The sequence below is a fragment of the Amphimedon queenslandica genome, unplaced genomic scaffold, assembly GCF_000090795.2.
Source record: "Amphimedon queenslandica unplaced genomic scaffold, v1.1 AMPQUscaffold_12947, whole genome shotgun sequence".
In the NCBI taxonomy this organism is placed as follows: domain Eukaryota; kingdom Metazoa; phylum Porifera; class Demospongiae; order Haplosclerida; family Niphatidae; genus Amphimedon; species Amphimedon queenslandica.
In genome coordinates this window covers 17,014-44,178 of record NW_003546817.1, presented here as the reverse complement: position 1 = coordinate 44,178, position 27,165 = coordinate 17,014, and the positions used below count along the sequence as shown (strand labels likewise).

Here is a 27,165-nt window from a genome sequence, read left to right as displayed (position 1 = left end):
ATTAAAAGGAGAAAATTCATGAATTTTATTATATTTCCTGACACATATACATGCTCTTATGATGTGTATAAAGTTTGAGCTGATTCCAATCAAATTTGGATTTTTTATGAATTTTTTAAGTTGCTCCAAAATCAGGTCAAAGTCCCTGTACTATAGTACATGGTCTCGGGCCAAATTTCGCCAAAAATGAAAATGTGATAATTTTTGAATTTTATTACATTTTCTAATGCACGTGCTTGTTCTTATGTTATGTAGAAAGTTTGAGCTGATTCCATACCTTGACTTGTGGTTGAAGGTTATTTTTGGAATCTTAAGCGGCGAATAAAAGTCTTCATTAACATTAGTATACACCTCAACTAAAAATGAATAAATTTACTTAACTAATTGAAACTCTTACCATTTTCACGCAATAAATTGAGAATATTTAATAATATATCTGGAATCATACTCTAAATGTTGATAGATACACAAATGAATAATGGAGTACCTACCTCATCATCAGTAGTAATGTTAATATTGATGTCACTAGTTATTAAACACAATCCAGTGGCAGTTGATCCAACCACATCCAGCGACACACTTCCATTAACTACTCGAACCTTCTCTTCCAATTCTCTCACTATTTCAGTTCGCAGTTTAAACTGATTCACTTCTTTGGCCGAGTTATTCTTATAAATACGTTCAATTGATGAATTTAATTCATCAAATTCAGTTGATCTCTCCAATAAAGGTAGCAATATTTCAGTATAAATACCCTATATTAATAATGAATAATGCTAATAATGTTAATTATTATTATTATTATTCTAACATGAACATTTCTAAAGTGTTTTTCTGTCCTGATGTGTTGGAAGAGAGCCTCCTGCTCCTCAGTAATATACTTACAACCAATACAGGTATACCTGCTGGTATCCTGGTCCTAATACATTAATGTAGTGTCTTGATAACTTGGACTGTAGTTATTACTTTTATTATAGTCTGCAGACTCAAGGAATCCAAAGGAGAGTCTTGAATTAGCTCCTCCACACCTCCTGAAACAAGATCCACTTTAGCCGCCATTTTAAACTAATAACTAGTATTTAATAACCACTGTTAATAACTACAAACTAATAACTAATGTTAATAACTAGAGTTAATAACTACTAGCTCCTACAGCTACAGTTCAGTTATATATAGTTGTTCTATTGTTCTCTACTTAATGTCACAGAGTAAAGCTACTCCTCTGAGTATCCAGTAGTCAGGGTTGGCTGCATGTACAGGAGCTGATGGTGTCCTCAGTTTAACTGCAGTGATGTAGGTCAGGTCAGTCCTTCGTGGCTTCTTGTACACTGGACAGAAGTAGTTCCTAGGATCACGGATCTGGTCCCCAATATTAACAGCATACAGGTGTATCACTGGTAGAGATGTGAACAGCACTTTAGCTGATGGTTCAGTTAGTCTGCAGCCTCTTCTGTCCCAGCCAGCTCCATCAAGGAACAGTCCGTGTACATAGACTCCTTCATTTGGTGGACAGTTCACATCCTCTTTCAACATTTTAGTGACATCATTCTCCAATACTACTGTATCCAGTGCCCAGCCTTTATGAGCCCTTGTCACCTATTAAACATTCCAGTATCATCATTAATAATATATCAAGTGTTACCTCTTGTCTCATTGCTGTGAGGAATCCTTGAGGATTGAAGAACCCGGTCATCCAGAACACGTTGGGACGTGATGTGAATATCCATGAAGAGAACTGTCCGTTTCTCTCCAGGAGTTCAGTGAACCAGAAGCCAAGAGTTGATGATTCCCATGAAACCTTCCGCCATACATCAGGTACTTTAGCATCAAACATGCAATCCAGTGCATCTCTCAGTCCCTATATACATATCCATCATATAATAATAGTTAATGATAGGAGCTAGTGTTCTTACTTCACTCATGATGATGGTTCCTTCAATAGCCAGTTGTAAGTCCACCAGTGTTGTCCTTACTAGTGATATCACTCGCTGCATTCTGTCAATCTCTTGTCTCAGGAATATATTCATTGAAGACATTGCTCCCATCTTAACTAGCCTGCTCTTCACTTCATGAGGTATGTAGTCTGGAGGTAGTTTCTCTAACATGTCACTCGCCTGTCTACCCACTACTGACTCTCTGGTCTCTCCTCCTCCTCCACTGCTGTCCTTTGGTTGGATGCTCATTATTGTATCCAGTATCTCTTTAGCCATGTTGCTCTGGTACCTATTGTACATTAAACTAGAGGAAGGATATGGTTGGTATTGTGTACATACGTTATGTCAGCATTAGGGTGGAGTCCAAATGCTTCAGGTGAGTCTACTAGTGGTAGTTGTTCAATGGCCTCCTTGAACTGATCAACAGTTCTACACTGAGGGATGCTGTATCCTTTGTAGAATGAAAATGTATCACTGAACATGTGGTCACCAAACCATACCTATATACAGTAATAAATAATAATAATAATAATAATAATAACAATTGTTGTTGTTTTTGTTTACTTTAGCATAAGTGTTTAATAGTCTCTTATCATAATCATCAGTGACACGCCCACCATATTGAACCTCACCTAACATGTACCGGACAGTATTCCAACAAATACCCTATTAATTAATTAATCAATTAATTGATTAAATAATTAATAATCCAATACCTTCTTAGGATCAATGTCATCAAGGTGGTTCTGTATGAATTGTACACTAGCAGAGAAGTCAGCTTGATTGAACTCATAGGGTATATTCCAGCCCAGTGGCCCATACTTCCTCCTCTCCTGTACTGTAGTGTGGAGGAAGGCCACTGCATACAGGACTGGCTTCCACTGGGGGAGGTTACTGATGTCAAGCTGTTCCTGACTGATACCAGCATAGGTCCTCTTGAGCCCAGCTTTAACTCCTTGAGGAGGTTCATTAGTAAACTTTATACTGGTCTATTAATAAACATAATAATAATAACATTAATAATAATAACTGTTGTTTACCTGGAGCAGTGATATTGGGAATTTAGGATGTACTTCAGTAGTGATCCATACTCTACATGAATCATGAATAGACTCTGCCTCAAGAATAGTGTTCAGTAGCTCATCCATGAAATCCAATCCAAGATGACAGTTTTGTAGCAATACCCATCCACCCTAGAGTAATAGAGTACCATCAATATACTAATACAAGTACAGTACACTAGCTCTTACTGCAGTGATGCATTGCTGTAGCAGTCTCCTTGCATGTACTTCCTGTCCTTGTCCCATTGATATAGCTCTGCACTCTAGTTTAAGCTTCTTAGCCAGTCCCTCAATGTTGGTTGTAGGGTCTGATCCCATTGACAGGAAGCAGATAAGAGGAACTCTTGGATTAGACTCTTCCCAAGTTGCTTCAAGATCCAGTATGACTCCTTCAGCATACTTCTCTCCCATTGACTCACTGATGTACTTACGGGCTTGAGCTAATGTCCTGTCAGGGCACCAGTTCCTGCATATACACATTACACATAAATACTATCATTATAATGGCTGCCTACTGTATACCTTATCAATAAGAGTTTCCTGAATGAGTCCAGTGCCATGTTGTATCCTCCTGGTATCTGAGCTTCCTCTGGTGCCTCCTTATCAAACCAAACCTTCCAGGCTCTGTCATTCCTTGATACCTGAGGACAAGTACAACAAGTACATAAATACACTGTGGAACTGTACAGTATAAATGAAGAAGTCTCTCCTTTTCAATTTTGGCAAAATTAAACCAAAATCCCTGTACTATAGTACAGGGACTTTTGTCCAATTTTGGAGCAACTTTAAAAAATCATAAAAAATCCAAACTTGATCGGAATCAGCTCAAACTTTCCACACAACATAAGTACATGTATATGCATCAGGAAATGTAATAAAATTGAGGAATTTTTTACTTTTCAATTTTGGTGAAATTTGACAAAAATCACTGTACTATAGTACAGGGGCTTTTGTCCGATTTTGAAGCAACTTTAAAAAATCATAAAAAATCCAAACTTGATCGGAATCAGCTCAAACTTTCCACACAACATAAGTACATGTATATGCATCAGGAAATGTAATAAAATTGAGGAATTTTCTACTTTCCATTTTTGGTGAAATTTGACAAAAATCCCTGCACTATAGTACAGGGACTTTTGTCCGATTTTGGAGCAACTTTAAAAAATCATAAAAAATCCAAACTTGATCGGAATCAGCTCAAACTTTCCACACAACATAAGTACATGTATATGCATCAGGAAATGTAATAAAATTGAGCAATTTTTTACTTTTCAATTTTGGTGAAATTTGACAAAAATCACTGTACTATATAGTACAGGGACTTTTGTCCGATTTTGAAGCAACTTTAAAAAATCATAAAAAATCCAAACTTGATCAAAATCAGCTCAAACTTTCCACACAACATAAGTACATGTATATGCATCAGGAAATGTAATAAAATTGAAGAATTTTCTACTTTTCAATTTTTGTGAAATTTGACAAAAATCCCTGTACTATAGTACAGGGACTTTTGGCCAATTTTGGACCAACTTTAAAAAATCATAAAAAATCCAAACTTGATTGGAATCAGCTCACACTTTCTACACAACATAAGTACATGTATATGCATCAGAAGTGAAGAGTTCCACTTACTTGATCCAGTATTTGAGAGAATTGAGGCAGTTTACTGAGAGACACAAGATTGAGCCAAATCATGTCCATTATCCATTTAGCTGGTTTAGGAGGACAAGCCTTTAGATCAAGAGCTGCACCACCTAATAACAATAATGATAATAATAATGATGATGATGATAATGAAAATGATAATAAATAATAGAATACCTTTAATAAATGTCTGTAGTTCATTGTGTTTGAGTGCTCCGGACTGTAGGCTGATCTTCAATGGCAGTAATAGTGTGAACAGGAACTTATGATTCTCATAGAGTCCCCTGCAGGTGTACTTGAACACCATGAAGGTTAAATATTCAATGATATTTTGAATACGCTTGCTAGCAAACGGAGACTTCTCTGACCTACAATAAACCATCCATTAATTAATAATCATTAATTAATGATTGACCTTTCCATTGATAGGTCGAACACACCGAGGAACTGTCTCAGTGATGTTTGGTACATGACATTAACTACAGACATTTCAACAATAAGGAAGTAGAGTATGGAGCCTCTGGCAGCCACTGGTCTGTACTCTTCTCTTGCTGTGTTGATCTTTATCTCAGTCTCTGCTGCTATCTCAAGCTTCTCATTCACTTCAAGTGCTGTCTGTTTGGTAATCTTCAACACATCAATCAATGTCTCATCATCAACCAGAGACCCCTAACAATAGCACCTGTATAATAGAGGTACATGTATAATGGTAGGTATTATACCTTTGTTGATGTTAATCGATACAGTAAATTATCCTCCAGTTCCTTTACTTTCCTCTTGTTAGCAGTGACCTCCTCCATCAGTTTAACTCTCTCGGCCTCCAGTTCTTGTTTCTCTGTTAGAATAACACGCCCCAGTAACTGATCCTCAAGTCCTTTCATTGTAACAGTGAAATCAATGATAGCAGTACGAGCACTGATCTATAGTGAAGGATATACCAATGCATGTACAGTATACATGTACTGTAGATAAGGATCACATACTTCAGGAGTGTATGAAGGGTTGGCTAGTTTGGTAGTTACATACAGTTTAAATCCATTCATTACATCAACCTCCTTATCCCCAACTTTCACTTTATAAGTTGATCCTGACTTTATAAAGTTCTTCTCCAGTACATTATCCAGTGCTGGGTCCAGTTCCTCCCCACTGTCCTCTATCAGTAGTGGCTTACCAAGAGAGAGTGAGTCCTCAAGGTGAGTCCTAAAGTACTTGTTGTTCAGTGTCGTCACTTGGAGTCCGTTCTCTTTCTCTCTGTTCTTAATCCAAGTCTTTCCTTGTCCTTGTGGATCAACCAGTAGCGGGTATCTTGTAGCTTTGGTTGCAATGAGTCCATTCTGTATTGATAGCTCATCGTTTGGTAGTCCTTCAAGGTTCCATTCTCCAATGGTGGCATTATCCACTAGCATCCCAGTGATGTTCAGGTCCTGTGAGTAAGGAATGCTTCTTTTACTCAGTTCCTTCTCCCAGCCGCTCATCAGTATGTTACGATACTCTTGATTGAAAGGTCCTGAGTAAGAGAGGAACCCAGTGGCCAGGAGTACATCTCCTACTAGTCTTCCAATCTGTTCCTGGAACTCTTTACTTTGCAGTGTCCATCTGTCCTTTTCCCCAGCCAGTCCATCAATCAGTGCAGTAGCTGCAGTCATTCTCTTCCTGCAGGCTTCAGCATCATCAATGAGAGCTTGTTTCTCTCTCATTGCTGTGTCATATTGGGCCTGTACTTCATCCAGCTCACGTTGTTTCTCATCCAGTTGAGCCTGAGCCTTGGCCAGGTCCTGGTTAGCAATGGCCAGTCTTCCTTCCTGCACTACAAGATTAGCTTTCAGTGGAAGCACCTCCTTATTGATGCCATAGAATACAGACATTGCTCTTGTCCAGGAGAGTAGTCCTGCTACGTTACCGCACACTTTCTTAGCAGTTTCCAGTGTATAGTCCTCCATGTCAAGGTATGGAGCTAATAGTTCAACAGTCTCTTCATTGATGGAGTCCTTGGGGAAGGTTTGTAAACCTGTCATAAAACCTTGCTGACTCATCAACTAAACAAAAAAACAAAATTCATAAATAAATAAGTAAGTATAAAACTACTTTAAGTGATTCTCCCCATGATGGTTTGGGCCCTGGTTTCTCAGGGTCCTGCTGCATTAGGTCCAGTCTCCTTTGGAAGAGTATCAGTACACAGTCCATTATCCTCATGATAAGGTGAGGTGGTTTGGCTAGTTTCCTAACTGTTGATATGTCGGCAGCTTTTATCGTCTGAAGTGCTGACTCGGCTTCTTCTAGTGCAGGACGAGCAGCTTCTAACTTTTCTTCAGCAATCTCTTTATCAGCCTATAACAGTAATAATAATAATAATAATAATAGTAAGTCAAAATTAGCCCCATCATACATGTTATTCTTACATTAATATCATCCACTAGAGCTTGTGCCTTATCTTTCACAGTCTGAACTGATGCCTTCACTTTCTCTGCAGCCTGAGCCTTTGCTGTTACTTCAATCAGTACCTTACCAGCTTTCTCTGATGCTATGGCCAGCTCCTTCTCCTTCACTACAAGATCCTTTGAAAGCTGAGCAATGGACTCACTGGCTTCCACTAGTTTATCAAGACCAGTGTTCATTCGGTCAGCCAGCTCTCCAATCTGTGACTTCTTCTCTTTATAAACTGTCTTGTAACTGGATATGAAGGACAGGTATGATTTAGGAGTCACGTGGACCGAACGACGGAAACGATCAAAATACCCAACACAATTCTCAGCCACAAAGTCCTGGAACTCTCCCATAGCTTGCACTACTTGTTTCTTGACAGTCTCGGTACACACAATATCATAAGCATTGAGGAAGTGATGGGCCACTGCTATGAGGGCATCTTTAGGCCATCGACTGAACCAGTCCATTGTACAGCCACTGATCAACCCGGGGAACTTCAAGGCACGATTACGAAACTTCTCACCAACCTATTGGAAATAGAAGAGTATCATCCATCATTGTATTAATGTACTTACAGGTGAGAAGCACAGGACCACATGAAGGTTCCTCCTTGCTCTTGATATAAAGTACTCATAAAGGTTCTCTTGTGTGGGCGGTCTCTTGGGGTACTGTCTCTTCATTATTGGTATCAGCTCACCAGTGATCTCATCCAGTTCATCTCTAGCAAAGAGATTAGACACTTCACCAGACGAGAGGACATTATTGAGATACTCCAGGAATCCTTCCTCCTTCACTTCATTATCAGTGAATATAAATGTAATACCCTTCCCTTGGAGACCAGCAGTACGGTAGAGGTACTTGAGGTCCTCCATTAGGTTGTTGGCATTATAAGAACGACTGAGTGTTATTTGAAAGGTCTTGTAGCCAGCAATGAATGAAGCTAGTCTTGTTAATGATTGTTTACCGGATCCTCCTACTCCAACCAGGAGAGCATTACCTCTGTCAGTCCTTATTATCCTTGATATCTTCACCAGGTGAATCATTGCATCATTGAAGAACACCATATCCATGGAGCCACCCCTAACAGTGTCATTATACTGCTGCATGTAATAGGACAACTTGTCTGATAAGAACTCAAATGAAGGAACCTACAGTACAGTACAGTACAAGTATGATTGATATCCCATTGTTCTTGTTTGTTCCTGTGGTTTACCTTTTCATAGACTTTAGGTGCCTCCAGGTCAGCATCATCAGGCTCATCTCCAGTAGCTTCAGGAGCATCTCTCAAGAAATCAACAAAGAAAGGTCTCTCCGGAAACACAGTACCAGAACCCAACTCATCAATGAGGACCTTCTCCATTGTCTATAATAAGAAATTGTAATAAAAATTGAGAATTCTCTCCTTTTTATTTTTGGCAAAATTTGGCCAAAATCTCTGCACTATAGTACAGGGGCTTTAGCTTGATTTTGGAGCAACTTTAAAAATTTGTAAAAAAATCTAATATTCATTAAAATCAGCTCAAACTTTTCACACAAATCACTATTGATCTATTGTTATTATTCATTTCCTTACATCTTCAAACCATTGACAGTCTTGTTCATTAGTGAACCTATCAGCAATGACTCTGGAGCACTCATGACACCATAAGCTGATGATCTTATCAAGAGTGTCACACTCAGGGGCACAGACCAGTAGCATCCCCTCCCATATCCTTGACAAATCACGTAAATTGAATATATAATGAAACTTTGCTGGTGTAGGTAGCATTTTAATCTGTAGCAATGTACAATAGTAACATTATTAGTCATTCCAATATTATCATAACTACAAAAGCTATACAGTGATCATATCATACCTTTGTCTTTTGCCAGAGTACTCTGGTACAGGGGACTAGTTTCTGAACAATGGACTGTACTTCAGAAGTGAAGTCTCTGTCAGTGCAGAAATATCCTGACCCAATGACTCCAAATATCTTATCAATTGAAGCATTAGAAGGCAGTGTACAGTTGTATATGGTGAACTGCCTCTTGAGTCTCTCTGGTATGTCATTTCTACCTCCTCCAGGATGAATCATGGCTGCCATTAGCTGAATATCAACAATATGAGTGAAGTCTCCTGGTTTCTCTAGACTGTAGAATCCTTTCATTTCCATCAACTGTCTCACTATCTCATTAGTAACCTGTCAATGAATAATAATAATAATGAATATACACTGGGCTCTTTCTACAGTACCTGGTCTCCCCACTCATTGATCACTGGCATGTTGATATCATCAACAAAGACTGTCATCTTACGACCAGCAGGAGGACCATAAGTATTACCAACCCTCTTATCAACATAACTCTCTATTGTCCTCTACAAACAACAAACAATAATAATAGTAATACAACTATATACATGTATTGGTACTCTTACTTGGAACAGAGCAGGAGTAGAGGCACTAGAGAAGTTAAATGATTTAAAGAGGTGCTGCTCAGGATCATATCTGGTAGCATATCCTTGTACCATTACAGTCTTAGCTGTTCCCTGTTCCCCAATGAGTAGTATTGCTTTATTCTGTTTGGCTATGGTATCCACTAGGAATGTGGTCCTCACGTTATCAACATTAGGGACTAGGATTGAAGCATACTCTGGAACATGATCCGATGGATAGTTGTACTCCTCTACCCTGCAGGACCAGTGCTGCCACTGGCCAGTCTCATCCACCAGGTACTCAAATATGGTCTCATTGTCCTTTACTGGAGGCAGTGCTAGTGTTCCCTGATCTACTAAGAAGGACTCCATCTTTGCTCTGTCATCAAGCTCCAGTAGGGCCCCCACACTCCACATTAATGCAAATATGTACAACTTCTCTAAATATTCTTTAGACATTGTCTGGTCTTGTTCCTGTGGCACTAGGCCCTCTAGCAGATCAGTCGCCTATTATAGATAATAATGATAATAATAATGAATTGGTAATTATTTAATTACTTGTTTGATGTAGTTACACTCCAGTACGTCCATCTTAGCCTCAAGGTTGAGTCTGGTGTAGGTCAGGACTGGTTCAAATGATTTATCAAACAGCTCCCAGAGGACAGTTCTCTCCAGCTCAGATCTAGAGGTGAGCCATCCTTGCAGTATCGGCCTCCAATCAAGAGCAGAGGAGCTCATGTAGACCATACCATTACGAGATACAGTGGCTGGGGAGGCATTGTCTATATTGTGTGGCTCAAAGACAATCTTACAGTCAGGAGCCATTGGTATACGGTCACCATTAGCCAGTGTGAGGGTCTTGTTATCGTCCAGTACACTGTTGAGGTTCTCTATCCATATTGCATCAACCGGTCCATCAAGCACTAACCATATGTGCTCTCCTTTCTTTGACTTGTGGGTCCGTCTCCATAAAGTGGAGAATATACCATCAGTCCAGTCGTTAGTGGCTACATCAAGACGTCCAAACATTTGAGGAGCAGTTATTGCTTTTGGATTCATCCTCATCTCCCTGTGAGGCTCACCACAGTCGGTCATTGCTTTCATGAGTGTGTGTATGCAGCAGGTCTTACCAGCACCACTGGGACCGAGGACCATCATACCATGACGGACCCGCTGGGTCTCAAACAACTGGATCAATTTAAGAGTCCATGTGGGATGATTGATAAGACCCACTTCAGTCACACGATTATCAATGGAGGCCTCAAGGTCAGGGTAGCCTGCCTTCTCTAGTGTAATACCAGGGAAGAGATCATTGATGAGGGAGAGGAACAATGGCTCATCCTCATCCACTAGTTTAGAGAGGTTCATGTCTCTCAGTACTCTCATCACAATGGTGCTCTCACTGTCCTGTGGGTTAGCCCTCTTTACTGATCCAAGGGTTCTCAATACTGAGAGAATGTTCCTCAGTCCAAAGTCATAATGGACCTGCTTTGTGAGCTGCTCCTCACACAGTTTGTATAAAGTGAAGAACTTTTGTGCTAAAATGATATTCTCAATAAAGCCACAGGAGGCCAGTTTGACTCTCATTATGATCTGTCTGTCAGGTACCATCATGGCTACAGTACGGAACTGTATCTTGAGATTTTCAGGCAGCTCTTGTCTCCCAGCATAGCCCGGGTTCATTGTCAGGAAGATACCAAACTCAGGGTTCATATCAACCACATCTCCATCAGTGAATATAAACTGTGCCTTCCTTTCCTTCTTACAGGTGAGTACAATGTATATCTGTTGAGCTGCTACTGACAGTACTGGTAGTTCTATTCTATTGAACTCATCAAAGCAGCCCCAGGAGCCAGACTGGGCCAATCCTTTGTATATTCGTCCTAATCCTCTAAAGTCCATTTGATCCGAACAATTGAACACAACCACATACTTCCCCAGGGCTTTACCCATATCCTTTGTAGTCTCAGTCTTACCAGTACCTAATGTACCGGTGATAAATAAATAAATAAATAAATGAATAAATAGTTATGCATACCTGCAGGTCCAGCAGGGGCTCCTCCCATAGACATTCCCAGTGCTTGTGCTAGTGTTATATAACACCTGTCAGTCAATGGAGTGATGACCAGTCTATCAGTGCAGCCTAGGAACTCATTCTGGTACTTAAAGTTAACGTCAGTTATTGATATGATGGTCTCATCAGTGTCCTCATTGAAATAAAACCTGCTCTGCTTTAGCCACTCAAAATCATTCACTGATTTAACAAACATACGCACCTAATAATGATGATGATAATGCAACAATGATGTACTGTACATGTACATTACTTACCAGATCATTGAATATATCTCTTTGGTGTACGTGAATTGTGATTAAAGTCTCAAACTTGATTCTGTCAAATTTAGTTAGATCTCTTGTAGTCACTTCAATCAGTTTGTTGAGCATTTCAAGGAAGAAGGCGTTAGTAGCAGTCATTATCTTCTTGTCTGACCTAGCTCCTCTCAGTGCCACCTCAGAGTCCCTCGTCCACATCATCTGAATACCGAGGAGACCAACTTGAGCAGGGAAACTGTTAATGAACTCTACAAAAGAACAAGTCCATAATCAATGCACTATATCTGGAGGCAGGGTTTATGTATAAAAGTACCTAATAGTTCAAAAGATGATGATCCAATAGCTCTTGATGCATCTCTGATGACTCCATGAAGAGAAGACATTGCTTCATTGAGTAGTTGTCCCAGCCAGACCTCAACATTGCCCTGTGCCATTACTGCATTCTCTAGTTGAATGGTCTCACTCTCTCTTGAACTGATGGCCAGTATCCTGTCATAGTCCTTCTCATGGAACACTACACTCTTCACATTGTCAAACACTCCCAGCAAATGAGCCTATGGAGGGATGCACCTCTTGAATAACACTGCACTGTACATGTTTAATATGTACATGTACATATTAAACATGTACATGTACATACTACATACCTGTATAGTGTGTGAGTCTGAAGCTTGTCCCAGTATCTCCAGTAGTGCTGGGTCAGACACAAAGAAGAACCGAGGGAAGACCAGCCTCTTCTTCTCAAGGTAACCAGTCAATGATTTCTGGCAGAGCTCCAGTTGCTCCAGGAGGTGAGGGAGTAGTTGTCCCAGTGTCTCATCCCCCACACAGCACTGGACCACATTAGGAGTCTCATGAGCTTTAGTCATTATCTTAACCCAGGACTTGTCTATGTTCTGAAACCTTTTAGCTTCCTATTATGTACACAATGCCAATACTGTCACTTGTAGATTACACATACTTTAGGTAGTTGTTTTGCAATGTCTCCTCCTACAAAGACAGCCTCCAGGTAGACCCAGAGGTTCTGTACGGTCAACCAGTTCTCAATGATGTCTGAAGTGTTGGACAGTTTCTGTACCCAGAGAGCAATCTCTTTCTTAAAAGGAGCATTGTATCTGTTGGACATTAAAGACCCAAGGACCATTAGGGAGTCCTCCATTAGTCCAACTATTTCACTGGTTTCATTTCCTTTCAGTAATAATTCTCCTCTCGTCTTGAACTCTGAAAAACTTAAACTTTGTACACTCCAATCAGTGACAACCTGAAATAACAGCATTAATTATTATGTACATTATCAATAAAAAGTACTTGTTTTAGTTTTGCTTCAATGTCCTTCTCCTTCACAGCTGATATACAGATGTCTTCAATATCATCTTTATTCTGCAGCAGTGGGGCCTCCATAATGTGCCGCAATTGAAAGTTCTCAGACTGCACATCAAAAGAATGACCTGCAAACAAACAAACAAACAAGTTGTTGCTGTTTATTGTTGTTGTTATTGTTTACCAGTAAGTGTTGATATTCTTCCCCAGTGCCTCTCTTTCATTGCTTTGTTAGACATCAGTTCCAGTAGTGGGCAGGTCTCGTTAAAGTCATCAATCTTCTTCCTCAAGTCATTGAAAGCCTGCCACTCCTTCAGTCCCTTGGGCAGTTTACGACAGCGGTTCTGAAACTCAATCAACTCATTATTAATCTTCTCAATATCAACCTACGCACATTATAATTGTTAATAATAATCCCTCAGTGTAGCTCTACCTCAGTCCACAGTAGATCATAATAGCTGTCAACAGTATCAATGACTGTGTTATACAGTCCATACAGTTTCTGGAGCAGACCCAGTTCCTTCCTCACATTCTGCAGTTCAGGATAGTCAGTTACTGACATACCAAAGAGCTTCTCTCCTCCGGAGTACGTGAGGTACTTTGACCAGAGCTCATCAAACTGACCCTGGAATGTGGTGAGTCTTTCACTAGCTTCTCTTGGGTGCAACCCAGACACCATTGGGCCAGACTAGCATGAGAAGTATACACTAGCTGATACTGTATGTGTACTAGCAGTATGAACTCACTGATTTATAATTGGCTGCAAATGATGTCAGGTTGGTCCTGTATGTCTCCACACTCTCCAGCAGGTTAGTCTTGAACTGAGGCTGTATCTCTACCAGCTCCAACTGGACTTTACTCTACAATAAAGGAGAAAGGACTCAGTCAGGCAGTCCTTATACTGTTCACTTACTGCTTGACTCAATAATCTTTTAAAAGAGTATCTCAATGAGTCAACTCTCTCCACCTCTTCCTTAGCTACAGTCACTCCACACTTGTGGAGGAAGGCATAAGAGTCTTCAATGGGAGAGAGTTCCATGTCAATACCAATCTGGGCATCACGGACCTCCTCTAGACAAGCCATCATCATCCTAACATCTTCAAGATCCTAAACAACAACAAAAACAACAAAAACAAGACAGTAAACAACAGCAACAGCAACACTTGATGACTTCACTTTGATAGGTCTGCTCAGTCTCTTGCTGTAGTCTGATACAAAGGTTACAATATGGTCCATGCTTGATCTGTATCTCTCATTCATACTCCGACCATAAGCTGCTTTCCATGCTCTAGTCTCAACTGTTAATGATAATCTCAATGGATCTATCAGTAAGGAGAATAAATAGGAGTAAAACTGGGGACAATATACATATATAGACTACATTACCAGTGGAGAGTAGTATGGTGTGTCCTATTGCCAGTTGTTGAGGTAGTGATCCAATCTCCTCTGCCTCCAGTCTATCATAATGACTGATCTCTCCCTCAAAGTCTGAGAGGTGCTTACTGGCAGTGAGGAAATCAGCAATCACTTTGGACTGCTCTTGAGTGTACAAGTGATCATACTTAGTGAACTGGGCCAATATCTGCAGGTATAATAAATACATGTACATGTACATGGATACACAACTAATAACACTCAGTAGTACTTACTTTAGCTAGTTCATGTCTGCAGGAGACCACTACTGATGAGAGCATGTGAATCACCTTCAGTACATCTTTACTCTCATGAATGGACCGGAAGTAAGTTGAACCATGAGTAGAACCACGAATGTTCTTATGAGGAGCTAAAAATACACACAATATAATGACAGCTAGTCAGCTACATTGTGTATAATAGTAGTAGTTCCAAAATCAGGCCAAAATCCCTGTACTATAGCCCATGGTTTTTTCCAAAAAACGGCTCCAAAATCATCGCAAATTTTTATTATATTTTCTGATACATATTGATGTCCTTATGCTGTGTAGAAAGTTTGAGCTGATTCCGACTTCAATTTTTCAAGTTACGGCCATTTAAAAGAATGGCAAAAATCTGAAAAATACCCAAGGCTATAGCCCATGGTTTTTTCCAAAAAATGGCTCCGAAATCATCCCAACTTTTTAGTACATTTTCTGATACTTATTGATGTCCTTATGCTGTGTAGAAAGTTTGAGTTGATTCTTACTTCAATTTTTCAAGTTACAGCCATTTTAAAAAATGGCAAAAATCTGAAAAATACCCAAGGCTTATAGCCCATGGTTTTTTCCAAAAAATGGCTCCGAAATCATCCCAACTTTTTAGTACATTTTCTGATACTTATTGATGTCCTTATGCTGTGTAGAAAGTTTGAGTTGATTCTTACTTCAATTTTTCAAGTTACAGCCATTTTAAAAAATGGCAAAAATCTGAAAAATACCCAAGGCTATAGCCCATGGTTTTTCCAAAAAATGGCTCCAAAATCACCCCAACTTTCTATTACATTTTCTGATACTTATTGATGTACTTATATGACAACTATCTCCAGTACCAGTATATGTATGTATTATTATTACTTTCTTCACTCCGTGGTGTGTTATTAAGAGATGATGCAGGACTGGCCAGTGTCCACAGCTGAATGTATTGTCCAATATCAGTCACACACTGAACTGATGTATTCACTGCATTCTGTATGTCCTCTAGGGAAGGCTGGATCACCTACATTATTTAATAAATTATACTATTTATTATTATTACTATTTCTTACAATATTGGGTATTGATAGTACTACATCAGCAGCAAAACAAGGTACAAATCTTGAAGTGTCTATACCTCTAGCATTAGAGCCACTATTAATAGGAATAAATGAATAAATATAATAAATAATGTTCATGTTCATGTACCTAGCAGTTACTCTTCTTCTTAGTTGATCAATGGATCCTTTCACTGATGAGATGATAGCATCAAGATTACGATTTTGAAAATGAATATATAAATCCTCAGACTCATTCCTGAAGTGTTCCAAATCATCTAAAATAACAAACCAGTTAATAAACCATATAATAATAAATGTACGTGTATCTATGGACCTTTCTTAGCCTGAGCTACAGCAGTGGTGTCTGCCTCATTAGGGGTAGGGAGGAGAGCGTTATCTTGTAGCAATACCAGCAGCTCCTGTACTGAGCATTCAATCTTAGAGCTGCAGTTCTGAAGGAAGGATCCTCTCTCTTTGCTGGTCGCCTTGGCACTGGATATGAACTGATCAGTGGAGACTGTCTCTGACGGAGAGAGGTTCAATAATGAAGTATTGCTCATTGAATCAAACACTGCCAGGATCTGATACTCATACATATCAAGGACCTACAGATTATGAATAAGATATACATAATGTTTAATCATGGGTGCGTACCTTCTTTTGAAATCTTTCAAATTCCCTTAATGCAGTGAAGGCAGTATCAATGTATGGTTTAAGATTAATGGATATCCAAGTGATGTGAGTGATACCAGGATTGAGGACTATATCAAGCTACAGGAGGAGATCAGAGTCAGGCAGGCACACAATACATCCATTAATAGTAGAGTACACCTATACCTTTCTAATGTGGAATTGGAATATTCCAGTGAATATATCAGGGATCTTTTGACATAGTTCTGACCTTTCCTCTAATAATAACTAAAATAAGTAAATAAAATAATCATAATAAATACAATAATTATTTAAAGGAATACCTTCAATTGGTCATAGTTAGACCTCACATTAGCTACTGACAGCTGGTGGACAGTGTCTGGTACATAAAGTCCTAGTCTCTGCATCCACTTGGCCTCTTCAAGCATGGTGGGTATGGAGGAGTGGATATTAACATACCACTGGCCCTCTCTCCTCTTCAATACTGTACTCTGCAATACAATATACCATAATGTACTCTTAATGTATCATTACCTGTAAGTGTTTCTGTCCTTCATTAATGTACTTGATCCATGCCTTATGATAGGTCAGTTCATACTCAGTCAGTACTAGTGCTGTCTTGTTATATTTCTTATACAGTAGTTTAGTGTTAGTGAATCCCTGTATGATGGACTGGTATTCTTTGAGTATTTCCATTGGCTGCTCTAAGTGAAAGAGTATCTGTCTGGCCCAGTGGATCCTTCCTGATATAGGAGGCATGTTGTGATCAATAACCGGGTTCTTGTAATTATTAGTGTAAGCCTGGTAATAGTGATAATAGTTTAATGTATCATTATTATCATTATATATTGTTACAGTTTGTGCTCCTTCAATGTCTTTATGAAAGTCAGTGACAATATCAGCTAGCTTCTCTTTAATCGGCTCACGCAAACAATTGAGATTCATTGAATGAAACCTGCCATGAACAACAATAACAACAATAACAACAATAAACAACAATAAACAACAATTAATACACAAGTACCTTTTGATCAGTTTGAGTGATTGGAGTGTTGATTGTACTTGAGAGAAGGTCGTCCCCATGAAGGCCACTAGTGTGTCCTCTAGTTCTGATATTTGTCTCTGAAAGTCTTCATAGTCAGAGACAAACTCCATCTTCCTGTGGTCCAGTGGGTTGTACACCTTCTTCTTGATGGAGGAGATGATGTGAGAGAACCTTGTAGCATACACATCAATCCCCTCAATGCGAGAGTGCTTCAGGACACTGAACTGTCTCATTAGCTCTACAATGTCTCCAATTTGCTTCAGCCGACGACAAAAAGACGAGAACTTTCCAAAGACGTACATTTCAGAGACTTCAAAGAGTCTCTTTGATTTATCTGCCCTGTCCTTGGCCTGTTGGAAGCAGTCCTGGTAGTGCTTGTAGAGTTTAGTACAGTCATCAAACCGATTAACCAGGACATGAGGCTCAACGTCCCATACCCTGAACATGTCATTATCAGTGATGTAGGACTTGCAGGCAGAGACCATCTGATTAGTGACCTATCATGTAATGATTATCATAATATGTAACATAATTGAGGAATTCTCTCCTTTTCAATTTTGGTGAAATTTGTCAAAAAATCCTTGTACTATATAGTACAGGGATTTTTGTCCAATTTTAGAGAAACTTTAAAAATTTATAAAAAATCTAAATTTGATTGGAATCAGTTCAAACTTTCTACACATCATAAATACATCATAAATTGCACCTTAACAAACAATGATGTCATTCTTTCTGATGTGTGGTAGTATCTTGATACACAGTGGATCATTTGTATTGTGTTAATGAGAGATGGTAGTGCATCCAGCATGGACACAGGGTCACAACGGTAGAGTGGTTTGCAGAAATTCTCCAAAGTATTGAGATACTTTAGATTATCCTTAGCTTCATTGGTTGCATCAGTAACCTGCATATCAAGCTCCCTCCAGTCCTGTACCACACATTATTATTCACAGTTATTATTAGTATCATCTCATGTACTTTTAAAGCTCTTGATTTAGCTGCCCCGAGTGTAGTCACCACTCCTCTGCAAGGCTGGGACTTTATCTGATCCACTAGGTATGAGAACTTTGACGTTCTCTGCCTCCAATACTCTAACTCAGCCAGAGGCCCTATCAATAAACCATTAATGACAGTCATCATTATCAATATGTCTACCTGTATCATCAGCTTCTTTCCTAATCTGTGACCCTTGTGCTAGTACATCCTCCACTTGCTGACACCATACTGACACTAATGACTCCAGTCCAGTCACAGTGTCAGGATTCTTAGAGGCACTGATGCATCCTTCAGAGGTTGAGAGTGAACTCAAATCAACTGAAGTGTCCATTGATAAGTGAACAGCATCATTGATACTCTTCTGTGCACCTAAAATAATAATAAATAAATGATAATAAAATAATAGTGATAATTAATTATAATAGCTTACTGTTAAGGAATAGACTGAATGATTGGAGTATAGCAAAGAACTCTGCAATCTGTTGCTGGGAGAGGTTCCCCCACTTTTGTTTAGCAGTCAGATAAGGAACCATCACTTTGTTTAAATAATCCTGAATGACCTGGAGGATAGTCTGATTCTTACTAATGTCAAAATAACCACCACATATCTCCTATAAACAAACAAACAAATAAACAAACAAGCAAACAATAAACAATGTCATACATCAGATATGTTTGAGGTGGTAATGGCTTTCCTGATGTTAGGCCTCAGGAAGAATACACAGGGACCATCAATGGGATCAGTGCTACCGTCAGTAGCAAGAACACGCTTCACTCTCTCCTTGCCAACAGACTGACTAACACCAAACTGCAACAACTCATCTAAATAAAACAATAAATAAAAACATAATAGTAATAGTTTTACTAGATATGGGGGTGTCTGCTTCTTGATAAAAGAACAATATTGCTTTACGACCATTAACAGCAAAAAACTCATCAAAGAGGTCCAGCTATAAATTAAAGAAAAGGTGCATAGATTAAGCTGCAGACTGCAGTGGAGCCTTACCTGGTCCCCATCAAGCATAAAGTCTTCAACAGCGGGCTGCTCAAGCTTCAAACGATCAGAGACAAACTCCAGCATGTACTTGTGTCTGCTGTCCAGCCTTTCTCTCTGTCCATCTCTCAATGCTTTAGCTCGGAGGAGCTTCAGTTTCATAGATTCAGCCATATTAGCTTGAACTAAGGACTTTCTGTGACCTTTCCTAGCTCCACCAGGGCCTGGTCCAGCTCCAGGCTTACTGCTTCCAGCAAAGTCCTGAGGTGAGAGACCATCCTGGGATACAGTAGCACCCAGATCACTATCAGTCATTAGTACAAGCTTCCAATTCTTCTCTTCTTTACACCAAGAGGTACTAAATGAAGTTAGGAATGAAAGGAATCCTCAAGAAGGTGACACTTCCACTTTTTTTTCAAATTAAATAGCAGCTGCTGTCTTTGTAAAGTTTCCATGACTACAGCCACTTAATTAATTAGGAGCCAAACCGTGATATTAGTACAAATAGCACCTCAAACTGTCACTACTCAAATTACACTCAAGTAGTATCCATCTTCCTTCCTTTGCTCACTGGCAGGGAGCCATCAACCACCAGTTGATACAGTAACAGTAGTCAAACTGTGATTACTGTCTATCTGATGCTGAACTGTACACAGAACAATGTCACTATCTGGAATTATCTTTACAATAAAAGTAGACAACAACAATAACAACAAACAATACTGTAAATAAACATTATTGTGCATTGTACATCAACCAATTATTAATAAGTAGTGATAACAATAATAACAATTATTATTATCGCTACTACTGAAGCAGTTCACTTTATTTCAGGCACTGACAGTCCCGAGGGAAGGAAAGTCCTTTTCATCTTCAACATTGAAGTTTGAACGATCACGAGCTCTGGGAGGCCTACGCTCTCCACCTCTGCGATCATCACGGTCACCACGACGATCATCACGGTCACCACGACGATCATCCCGGTCACCACGGCGATCATCGCGGTCGCCACGACGATCATCGCGGTCGCCACGACGATCATCACGGTCGCCACGACGTTCATCACGGTCGCCACGACGATCATCTCGATCGCCACGGCGATCATCACGACGATCATCCCTGTCACCACGACGGAAGTTTCCCCTACGTTCATCACTGGGCCGTCGTCCCCCACCACGTCCTCCTGTCCCTCCTCCCCGACCACCGCCACGCCCCCCAGTGAACCGCTGGGGGTCACGAAAGAAGAAACTTGATTCAATGACTGTCTTCTCACGTCCTGAGGTCTTGTACTTCTCAACAATCTCCTAATTAAAGTGGGTGTGGCTTAAACAATGGGTGTGGTCTCATTATCACATACTCTTGTTCCAGGGAAGAATTCAGCTTCATTTCTCTCTAAGACAAAAGTGTTTTTCCATCTCGTTTGGTCTTCATTCTCTCCGGGGCGTCTCTCTTTGTGCAGTGGGACAGTTCGTTTCTACAAATATCAGCAAGAAAGTGATCAGATATGACCCCCATACACCCCAATAATTAACACAAACTGAACAATGGACTGTTTCAAGTATGACTCCACTATACCTTATCTTGCATGGCCTTGTATTCATCCAGGGTGAACTGTGGGGTCTCTTTCTCCTCCTCCTCCTCCTCCCCCTCCTTCTCTTCAGAGCCAGGGGCTACCTTGGACTCTGTTTCTCCTTCACCTTCCACCACTTCAGATTGATCACTAACAACAACAAACAAACAAACAAATAAACAAACAAATTAATTAATTAATTAGTTACTTGGTATTCTCCTCGTTTAGTTCAGTTGCATTATTATCAGTAGCAGCTTCTTGTTCATCAGTGGCCCATTCACTAGAGGGTCGGTTGGTTGTTAAAAGGTTAATTAATATTAATCATTATTGGAGGCTACTTTGTGTTCATGTCGTCTTTGACAGTTCCCCAGTTGTGGGCCCCGCCCCCTTCTCTCTTATCAAATGCCTTTACAGAACTACAATAATAATAATGAAAATAATAATGAAAATAATAATAATAGTTAATTAATTAATTAATGAACTCGTTACCTTTTATCACTGCCACTTCTTCTTTCAAACTCTCTCTTTCCTCCTCTAAAACCACCACCACCACCTCCTCCTCCTCCTGGTCTGTTGGTTCTGAAAGGATTGAATCTCTTCTCCCCTCCAGTGTCCCCTCCTCTCTCTCCTCCTCTTTCTCCTTGTCTGTCTCCTCTCTCTCGGTTGTTCCAACGCTGTCTGGTCTGTCTTGAATCATCACCTCCTTCATCACCACCACTAGTTATTAATTAATAAAACAAGTTATTAATGATCATCAGTAATATTAATATTTTTAATTAAGTATACTAATTAAGAAAGAACATACCACATCCAATTACACCAACTCACAAACTAACAGATTCATTAGTTATATCACATTACCTTTCCTGGTTTTCCTTTGAAGGCAGTCTCCCCCTATTCCGATACTGCTGCTGCTGTCTGGGTGGTCTACCCTCTCTATCGCTGGCCTCATTGGTCCTTCTGTTATCCTTAAACCCGCTGGTAGGCCCTCCCCCTCCTCCTGAGGGTGGGTTGTTCCTCTGTCTCTCTCCTCCAGCTGGTCCCTTATCTTTATTAGCTGGACCTCTCTCTCCTATTAATTAATCAATAATGTCCAATGTTGTATCATGCACTAACCAGTCTCCTTCTTCTTCCCTTGCTGCTGCTGCTCAGTCTTACGGTTTCCTTCCAGTGGCTTCTCTCCTTTCTTCTTCCCCTTCTCCTCTTTGCTGCCCCCAGTCTGCCCGTTCTCCTTGTTCTTAGGAGAGCCTCCGGTTGGTTGCTGTGGCTGCTTTCCCCCTTCAGCCTTCCCTTTCTTCTCTTGACTGGATTGGCCTCCGGTTACATCCCCAGGGTCATCCTCATCGTCCATGAAAAAGGCAAACCTGTTGTTAGTGGCTACACTAAAGGCTGTCTCCATCTTTCCTTCTTGTGAAACGATTCAATGTGATCTCTTGAAGCTAGACCAAAGCCGCCATTAGGAAAACACGAGGAACTGCCGTATAGCCTCTAATTGACAGCATGGAATTTTTTCAATATTTTTACAACAAGAGTTGCTTAATTAAAACTATTGCGGTATTACAGAAATGAATGAAAAATGAATGAATGAATGGAGTATAAGTATTAATAATGAATGCCAGTAATAAAAATACTTGGAATAATGTATGAACTAAAATTTGAATAAGCCCCTCCCCTTCCTCTAGCAGCCACAGGAGCCGGAGGGTTTCTCATTAGCTACTGCAGTCTCTCTTGGCTTAACTCCACGAGGAGTGAAGTTAGGATTCTTCTCAATCGTTTCTGACATTTTCTGAGTGATGGCGTCCACAAGATATTCAGCACTCTCCTTGATGTTAGTGTTTTCCTTGGCACTCGTCTCAAAGAAGTGAATACCCAGTGAGTCAGTGAACTCCTCAATGCTCTCAGTGCTTACTTGTCGCTGAGCCGTTAGATCAACTTTATTACCAATTAATAAAATAATAGCATTCTCTAGGGCCATCTCTTTGATCTGCTGTATCCTATTGGTAATTAATTATTAATTATTTATTAATTTTTTATTTATTAATAGAGGGGTGTGTCTTACCACATACGACAGGCTGAAAAAGTGTCTTCACTGGTTAAGTCAAACATTACGATGAAGCCCATTGCCCCGTGATAATAAGCCGTGGTGATTGCTTGGTAGCGCTCCTGACCAGCTGTGTCCCATATCTGGAGCTTTATACGTTTCTGATTCCTAGAGGAAGAAAGGGGGAGGGAGGGTAGTAGAAAGAGAATTCATTATTATTATTATTATTATTATTATTATTATTAATAGTCACAGTAATTATTATTGTGATTAGTAATTGGCAGCCTGGAGTGTATCTACTGCTAATATCTGGCAGCCATTACAAATACTACAGACACTGTTTACTCATCATCACATTCAATAACACTGGCAATAATACCATGTACCATGTAGAATGTGTACCTGTATACCTGTATAATGTATAATGTTACTAATGATGATAGTAGGTGTATATAATGTGTGTATATTAATGAGGTGACACTGTTAACAAAACATTATCAAGTGAAATAATTAACAATATTAATGGAAAACAACAACAACCATACAACTCAATACAACTATAACAATACACAATATAGCCGCTACTCTAAAGATACCTGTACATGAATATATGGTCAATACCTGATGAGGTTCTTTACTCTAAAGTCAATCCCCACTGTTGATATGAAGGCTGGGTTGAAGTGATCATCGCAGTATCTGGAGACATAAGCTGTCTTCCCCACTCCTGAGTTACCAACCATCAGTATCTTGTACATGTAGTCAAAGTTGACGTCCATGACAGAATCAAGAGTCTCATCTTCACCTTTCTGCATGATGGAGGGAGAACAAAGAGAGAACGAGCAGACAAGAAAAGAACTGACAAGAGGAAGTAACTGTACTTCCTTCATTCATACTGGTGGGCGGGGCTAACTGGATAATGAGCCACGCCCACTCATTCATTAACATAACTGCATCTTTACTCAAAGCAAGTGACAATTGAGCTTTGTGTTGCTCTTAGACATTACATTACTGTGTACTGGAGAGTCTGTTAACTGGATGCATGGAGTGTTATTAATAGTTTTTAAGGATAAAAAATGACAAGCTAATTTAGATGCTAAATTGTTAAATGTCAAAATAAATAAAGCCAATTTTATTATATAGTCCAGTTGCTGTCTCTTTAAAACTCTGCCTCTAAAGTGAAGACGTGCTCAGTCTTCTTACTCATGACTCCTGACTTCTGATAATCACCGACCCTCTTCTCAAAGAAATTAGTCTTTCCCTCCAGAGAGATATTCTCCATGAAATCAAAAGGATTACTGACATTGTACACCTAAAAACAAGACAGCAATGACTCCATTTAAAAAGGTATCCATAATATTAGGAGTACCTTGGGTTGATCCAGTGCCACTAGCAGTCTGTCAGCTACAAATTCAATGTATTGCTTCATTAGGACACAGTTCATACCAATGAGGTTACAGGGTAGGGCCTCAGTCAGAAACTATAAATAAACAATGTTATATGTTACTAAAAATAGAATGATACTAAAAATAGAATGATACTAAAAATAGAATGTATGTATTGCAGCATCATCCTTATTATTATTAATAGTACTACCTCTTGTTCAATCAGTACAGCGTCAGTGATGATGTGTTTTATTCTCTCACTGGTCGGTTTGTTGATGAGGTTCTTGTACATGAGACAAGCAAAGTCACAATGGAGACCCTCGTCTCTGCTGATCAGTTCATTAGAGAATGTCAGACCAGGCATCAACCCACTGGAGGGAAGAAACACAAATCATTATACAATAATGGTACAGTGTGGAGGGGATTCTACTCTGACTATTTGTGCAAGAATGGGTGAAAATGTCCATCCAAAATTAATTTTATACAAACAAACTGATTGCAAAATGTAACGAGAAAGCTTGAGCTGATTCTGATACATGTACTTATGTACTGTATAACTGCAGTTACCGTTTCTTGAGCCAGAATATTGCTGCAAAAGAGCCGGAGAAGAATATTCCCTCAACAGCTGCAAAAGCAATGACTCTCTCGCCAAAAGAATCATCCTCAGACTGAATCCAATTGATGGCCCAATCAGCTTTCTTCTTAACACAAGGCACTATTAATAATAATTAATAATAATAATAATAAATTGTTGTTTTTACTGTTTTCGATTGCGTTAAACAAATAATCACTTTCATGTTTATCACTGATGTAAGTATCAATGAGTAGACTGTACATCTCAGAATGAATGTTCTACAAATAAACAAAAAATAAAATAAATAATTTTTTAAAATAAATATAATTACAACTATACCTCCATTGCTATTTGAAACCCATAGAAACACCTTGCTTCAGTTACCTGTACCTCAGAGCTGAACCTCTCGACCTAACAGGGCAAGAATAATAATAATGATTATTAATTAATTAATTATAATAATAATCATACCAGGTTTTCATTGACTATCCCGTCACTAGCAGCAAAGAATGCTAATACGTGTTTAATGAAATAACGCTCCTCCTCCTAATTAATAATAATTAATTAAATATTAATTAATTAAAAATTAAATACTTTTAATTTCTCCCAATCTTGTAAATCCTTTGACAAATCAACTTCCTCTACCGTCCAGAAAGAAGCTAGAGAGAGAGAGAGAGAGAGAGAGAGAGAGAGAGAGAGAGAGAGAGAGAGAGAGAGAGAGAGAGAGAGAGAGAGAGAGAGAGAGAGAGAGAGAGAGAGAGAGAGAGAGAGAGAGAGAGGGAGAGAGAGAGAGAGAGAGAGAGGGAGAGGGAGAGGGAGAGGGAGAGAGAGAGGGAGAGAGACAGAGACAGAGAGAGAGACAGAGACAGAGATAAACAACAGTGCATGATGTATACACAAGAAATGAATTGTAATGTAAAACCACAGACAATGAATATCATTAACTATTACCAACTATTATCATAATTATTGTTATCAAAGTAGTTACCGACTGCTTTCTTATAGAACTGCCATATCTCAGTGTGTTGTATTGGAAACAGGACAAACCTCCTCGGGTTCTCCTCAAGCAATGGCTCAGGGACTGGCTCCTTTGGTTTAACACCTTCAGACTCCATTGGCTCCTTCTGTTAGTAATAGAGATAGGATAATAATGGATAAGGATACTAATGGAGGCTGGTCTTACTGTGAGGGTGAAGGGAGCCATTTTATCAAAGTCCTCCTCAATTGGTAACTGAGTCTTCTTCTTTCCTCCAGTGGCAGAGAGAGGAAGAGGAGGAGGAATGTTCTCAGAGTTATAGCTGGAGGAGCCTAAAGGAACTCTCAGGACTCTAGTAGCAGCCATTGGACAATATTAACAAGAAGAGAGGAACAGAGAGAGTCAGAGAAAGGGATTTCTTCTTTCCTGAGACTTGGCGGGCACTGAATTTGGCGGGATAGACTGACCAATCAGAGTAGAGATAAGGTATTACATAATAATTATGTAATAAACCTCACCCACTAAATATACCCACTCATTTAAGCTTAATAATCAATTTATAGCTAGCCACACCTACTTCACAGCCCCTCCTTCTTACCTGCACAGCATCTTGTCTTGTATTCAGAGTCTCTTGTATTCAGTTCTCCTAGTGTTCAATGGCTGCCCTACAGTCCCTCGGGTTCCAGACCCAGGACAGTATACCAAAGGAGCTCCTCCCATACCACACCTACTTCAGCTCAATGGTTCTCTGTGTCTATGATAATATACTGGGGCCAACACTACTCAAGGTCTGGCTGAGTGCTCCATTGACAGGACCAGAACTACCACAGGCACAGTCACCTCTTTACTCATCACTGTCTGTCAGCAGCAACTATGAGAAGATTGGTCAGAATTAATAATACTGATTTATTTCATTAATTAAGATGAATTTTGATCAATTTTAAATGTTTGTAGAATAAATAATTTTGATTGGAATCATCTAAAATTTTCTGTACAATATAAGAACATGTATTTGCATCAGAAAATGTGATAAAATTGAGGAATTTTCTACTTGTCAATTTTTGTAAAATTTGACCAAAATCCCTGTACTATTTAAAA

At 39.5% G+C, this 27,165-nt stretch overlaps 5 protein-coding genes across 5 annotated transcripts in view; 1 reads left to right on the top strand and 4 right to left on the bottom strand.

Annotated features, from left to right (window-relative positions):
* Positions 1-1,073: 1,073 nt before the first annotated feature.
* On the bottom strand, positions 1,074-19,945 carry LOC100638612 (dynein heavy chain 8, axonemal). The gene is made up of 53 exons (XM_020002266.1): positions 19,537-19,945; positions 19,396-19,480; positions 19,195-19,352; positions 18,961-19,141; positions 18,690-18,899; positions 18,513-18,643; positions 18,241-18,462; positions 17,514-18,031; positions 17,345-17,444; positions 17,024-17,290; positions 16,813-16,980; positions 16,676-16,756; positions 16,493-16,609; positions 16,173-16,443; positions 15,987-16,113; positions 15,851-15,932; positions 15,660-15,801; positions 14,781-14,914; positions 14,518-14,713; positions 14,308-14,453; positions 14,044-14,238; positions 13,877-13,990; positions 13,564-13,818; positions 13,315-13,516; positions 13,119-13,258; positions 12,772-13,071; positions 12,458-12,724; positions 12,124-12,364; positions 11,808-12,058; positions 11,515-11,752; positions 10,035-11,458; positions 9,480-9,983; positions 9,297-9,419; positions 8,920-9,243; positions 8,637-8,837; positions 8,277-8,426; positions 7,639-8,211; positions 7,039-7,590; positions 6,725-6,967; positions 5,623-6,675; positions 5,362-5,559; positions 5,055-5,308; positions 4,817-5,007; positions 4,628-4,749; positions 3,518-3,636; positions 3,185-3,461; positions 2,975-3,127; positions 2,651-2,923; positions 2,499-2,600; positions 2,274-2,434; positions 1,914-2,223; positions 1,643-1,858; positions 1,074-1,596 (listed from the first exon to the last, which is right to left on the bottom strand). The coding sequence occupies exons 1-53, from the start codon at positions 19,837-19,839 to the stop codon at positions 1,192-1,194; spliced, it is 13,770 nt and encodes a 4,589-aa protein (XP_019857825.1). The 5' UTR covers positions 19,840-19,945; the 3' UTR covers positions 1,074-1,191.
* A 221-nt stretch (positions 19,946-20,166) lies between these two features.
* On the bottom strand, positions 20,167-22,590 carry LOC100638485 (plasminogen activator inhibitor 1 RNA-binding protein-like). The gene is made up of 8 exons (XM_011408524.2): positions 22,211-22,590; positions 21,956-22,166; positions 21,584-21,811; positions 21,433-21,510; positions 21,303-21,374; positions 21,100-21,244; positions 20,882-20,998; positions 20,167-20,828 (listed from the first exon to the last, which is right to left on the bottom strand). The coding sequence occupies exons 1-8, from the start codon at positions 22,491-22,493 to the stop codon at positions 20,355-20,357; spliced, it is 1,608 nt and encodes a 535-aa protein (XP_011406826.2). The 5' UTR covers positions 22,494-22,590; the 3' UTR covers positions 20,167-20,354.
* A 21-nt stretch (positions 22,591-22,611) lies between these two features.
* LOC100639122 (ras-related protein Rab-3-like) lies at positions 22,612-24,021 on the bottom strand. Its single transcript, XM_003389806.3, has 3 exons — positions 23,757-24,021; positions 23,154-23,303; positions 22,612-23,088 (listed from the first exon to the last, which is right to left on the bottom strand). Exons 1-3 carry the CDS (start codon positions 23,945-23,947, stop codon positions 22,773-22,775), a joined length of 657 nt encoding a protein of 218 aa, XP_003389854.1. The 5' UTR covers positions 23,948-24,021; the 3' UTR covers positions 22,612-22,772.
* A 154-nt stretch (positions 24,022-24,175) lies between these two features.
* On the bottom strand, positions 24,176-26,530 carry LOC100638359 (ribonucleoside-diphosphate reductase subunit M2 B-like). The gene is made up of 10 exons (XM_011408523.2): positions 26,275-26,530; positions 26,080-26,215; positions 25,686-25,750; positions 25,563-25,637; positions 25,431-25,502; positions 25,279-25,369; positions 25,085-25,232; positions 24,729-24,888; positions 24,502-24,612; positions 24,176-24,444 (listed from the first exon to the last, which is right to left on the bottom strand). Exons 1-10 carry the CDS (start codon positions 26,431-26,433, stop codon positions 24,292-24,294), a joined length of 1,170 nt encoding a protein of 389 aa, XP_011406825.2. The 5' UTR covers positions 26,434-26,530; the 3' UTR covers positions 24,176-24,291.
* Positions 26,531-26,645: 115 nt separating this feature from the next.
* LOC100638231 (protein C9orf72 homolog) overlaps positions 26,646-27,165 on the top strand; it is a 4,111-nt gene continuing 3,591 nt past the window's right edge. The window contains exon 1 of the mRNA XM_003389800.2: positions 26,646-26,952. Within this exon, the coding sequence (XP_003389848.2) occupies positions 26,724-26,952 (229 nt within the window). The 5' untranslated portion in view covers positions 26,646-26,723. The remainder of the gene's footprint in view (positions 26,953-27,165) is intronic.

Bases quoted from the DNA above. Each gene is read 5' to 3' on its own strand.
- LOC100638612 (XM_020002266.1), bottom strand. From the start codon at position 19,839: ATGACTGATAGTGATCTGGGTGCTACTGTATCCCAGGATGGTCTCTCA. The intron at 14,714-14,780 runs GTAAGTACTACT...TTATACCTGCAG, and splicing joins GCAGACATGAACTAGCTAAA to ATATTGGCCCAGTTCACTAA. The intron at 12,365-12,457 runs GTATGTAGTATG...ATCCCTCCATAG, and splicing joins CAGACTCACACACTATACAG to GCTCATTTGCTGGGAGTGTT.
- LOC100638485 (XM_011408524.2), bottom strand. From the start codon at position 22,493: ATGGAGACAGCCTTTAGTGTAGCCACTAACAACAGGTTTGCCTTTTTC. The intron at 21,511-21,583 runs GTAACGAGTTCA...TTATTATTGTAG, and splicing joins AGAAGTGGCAGTGATAAAAG to TTCTGTAAAGGCATTTGATA. The intron at 21,375-21,432 runs GTAGCCTCCAAT...CCGACCCTCTAG, and splicing joins AAAGACGACATGAACACAAA to TGAATGGGCCACTGATGAAC.
- LOC100639122 (XM_003389806.3), bottom strand. From the start codon at position 23,947: ATGCAGAAAGGTGAAGATGAGACTCTTGATTCTGTCATGGACGTCAAC. The intron at 23,304-23,756 runs GTATTGACCATA...TTCTTCCTCTAG, and splicing joins AGAGTAAAGAACCTCATCAG to GAATCAGAAACGTATAAAGC. The intron at 23,089-23,153 runs GTAAGACACACC...AATTACCAATAG, and splicing joins TTTTCAGCCTGTCGTATGTG to GATACAGCAGATCAAAGAGA.
- LOC100638359 (XM_011408523.2), bottom strand. From the start codon at position 26,433: ATGGCTGCTACTAGAGTCCTGAGAGTTCCTTTAGGCTCCTCCAGCTAT. The intron at 26,216-26,274 runs GTAAGACCAGCC...TATTACTAACAG, and splicing joins TGGCTCCCTTCACCCTCACA to AAGGAGCCAATGGAGTCTGA. The intron at 24,445-24,501 runs GTACTCCTAATA...TCTTGTTTTTAG, and splicing joins TGGCACTGGATCAACCCAAG to GTGTACAATGTCAGTAATCC.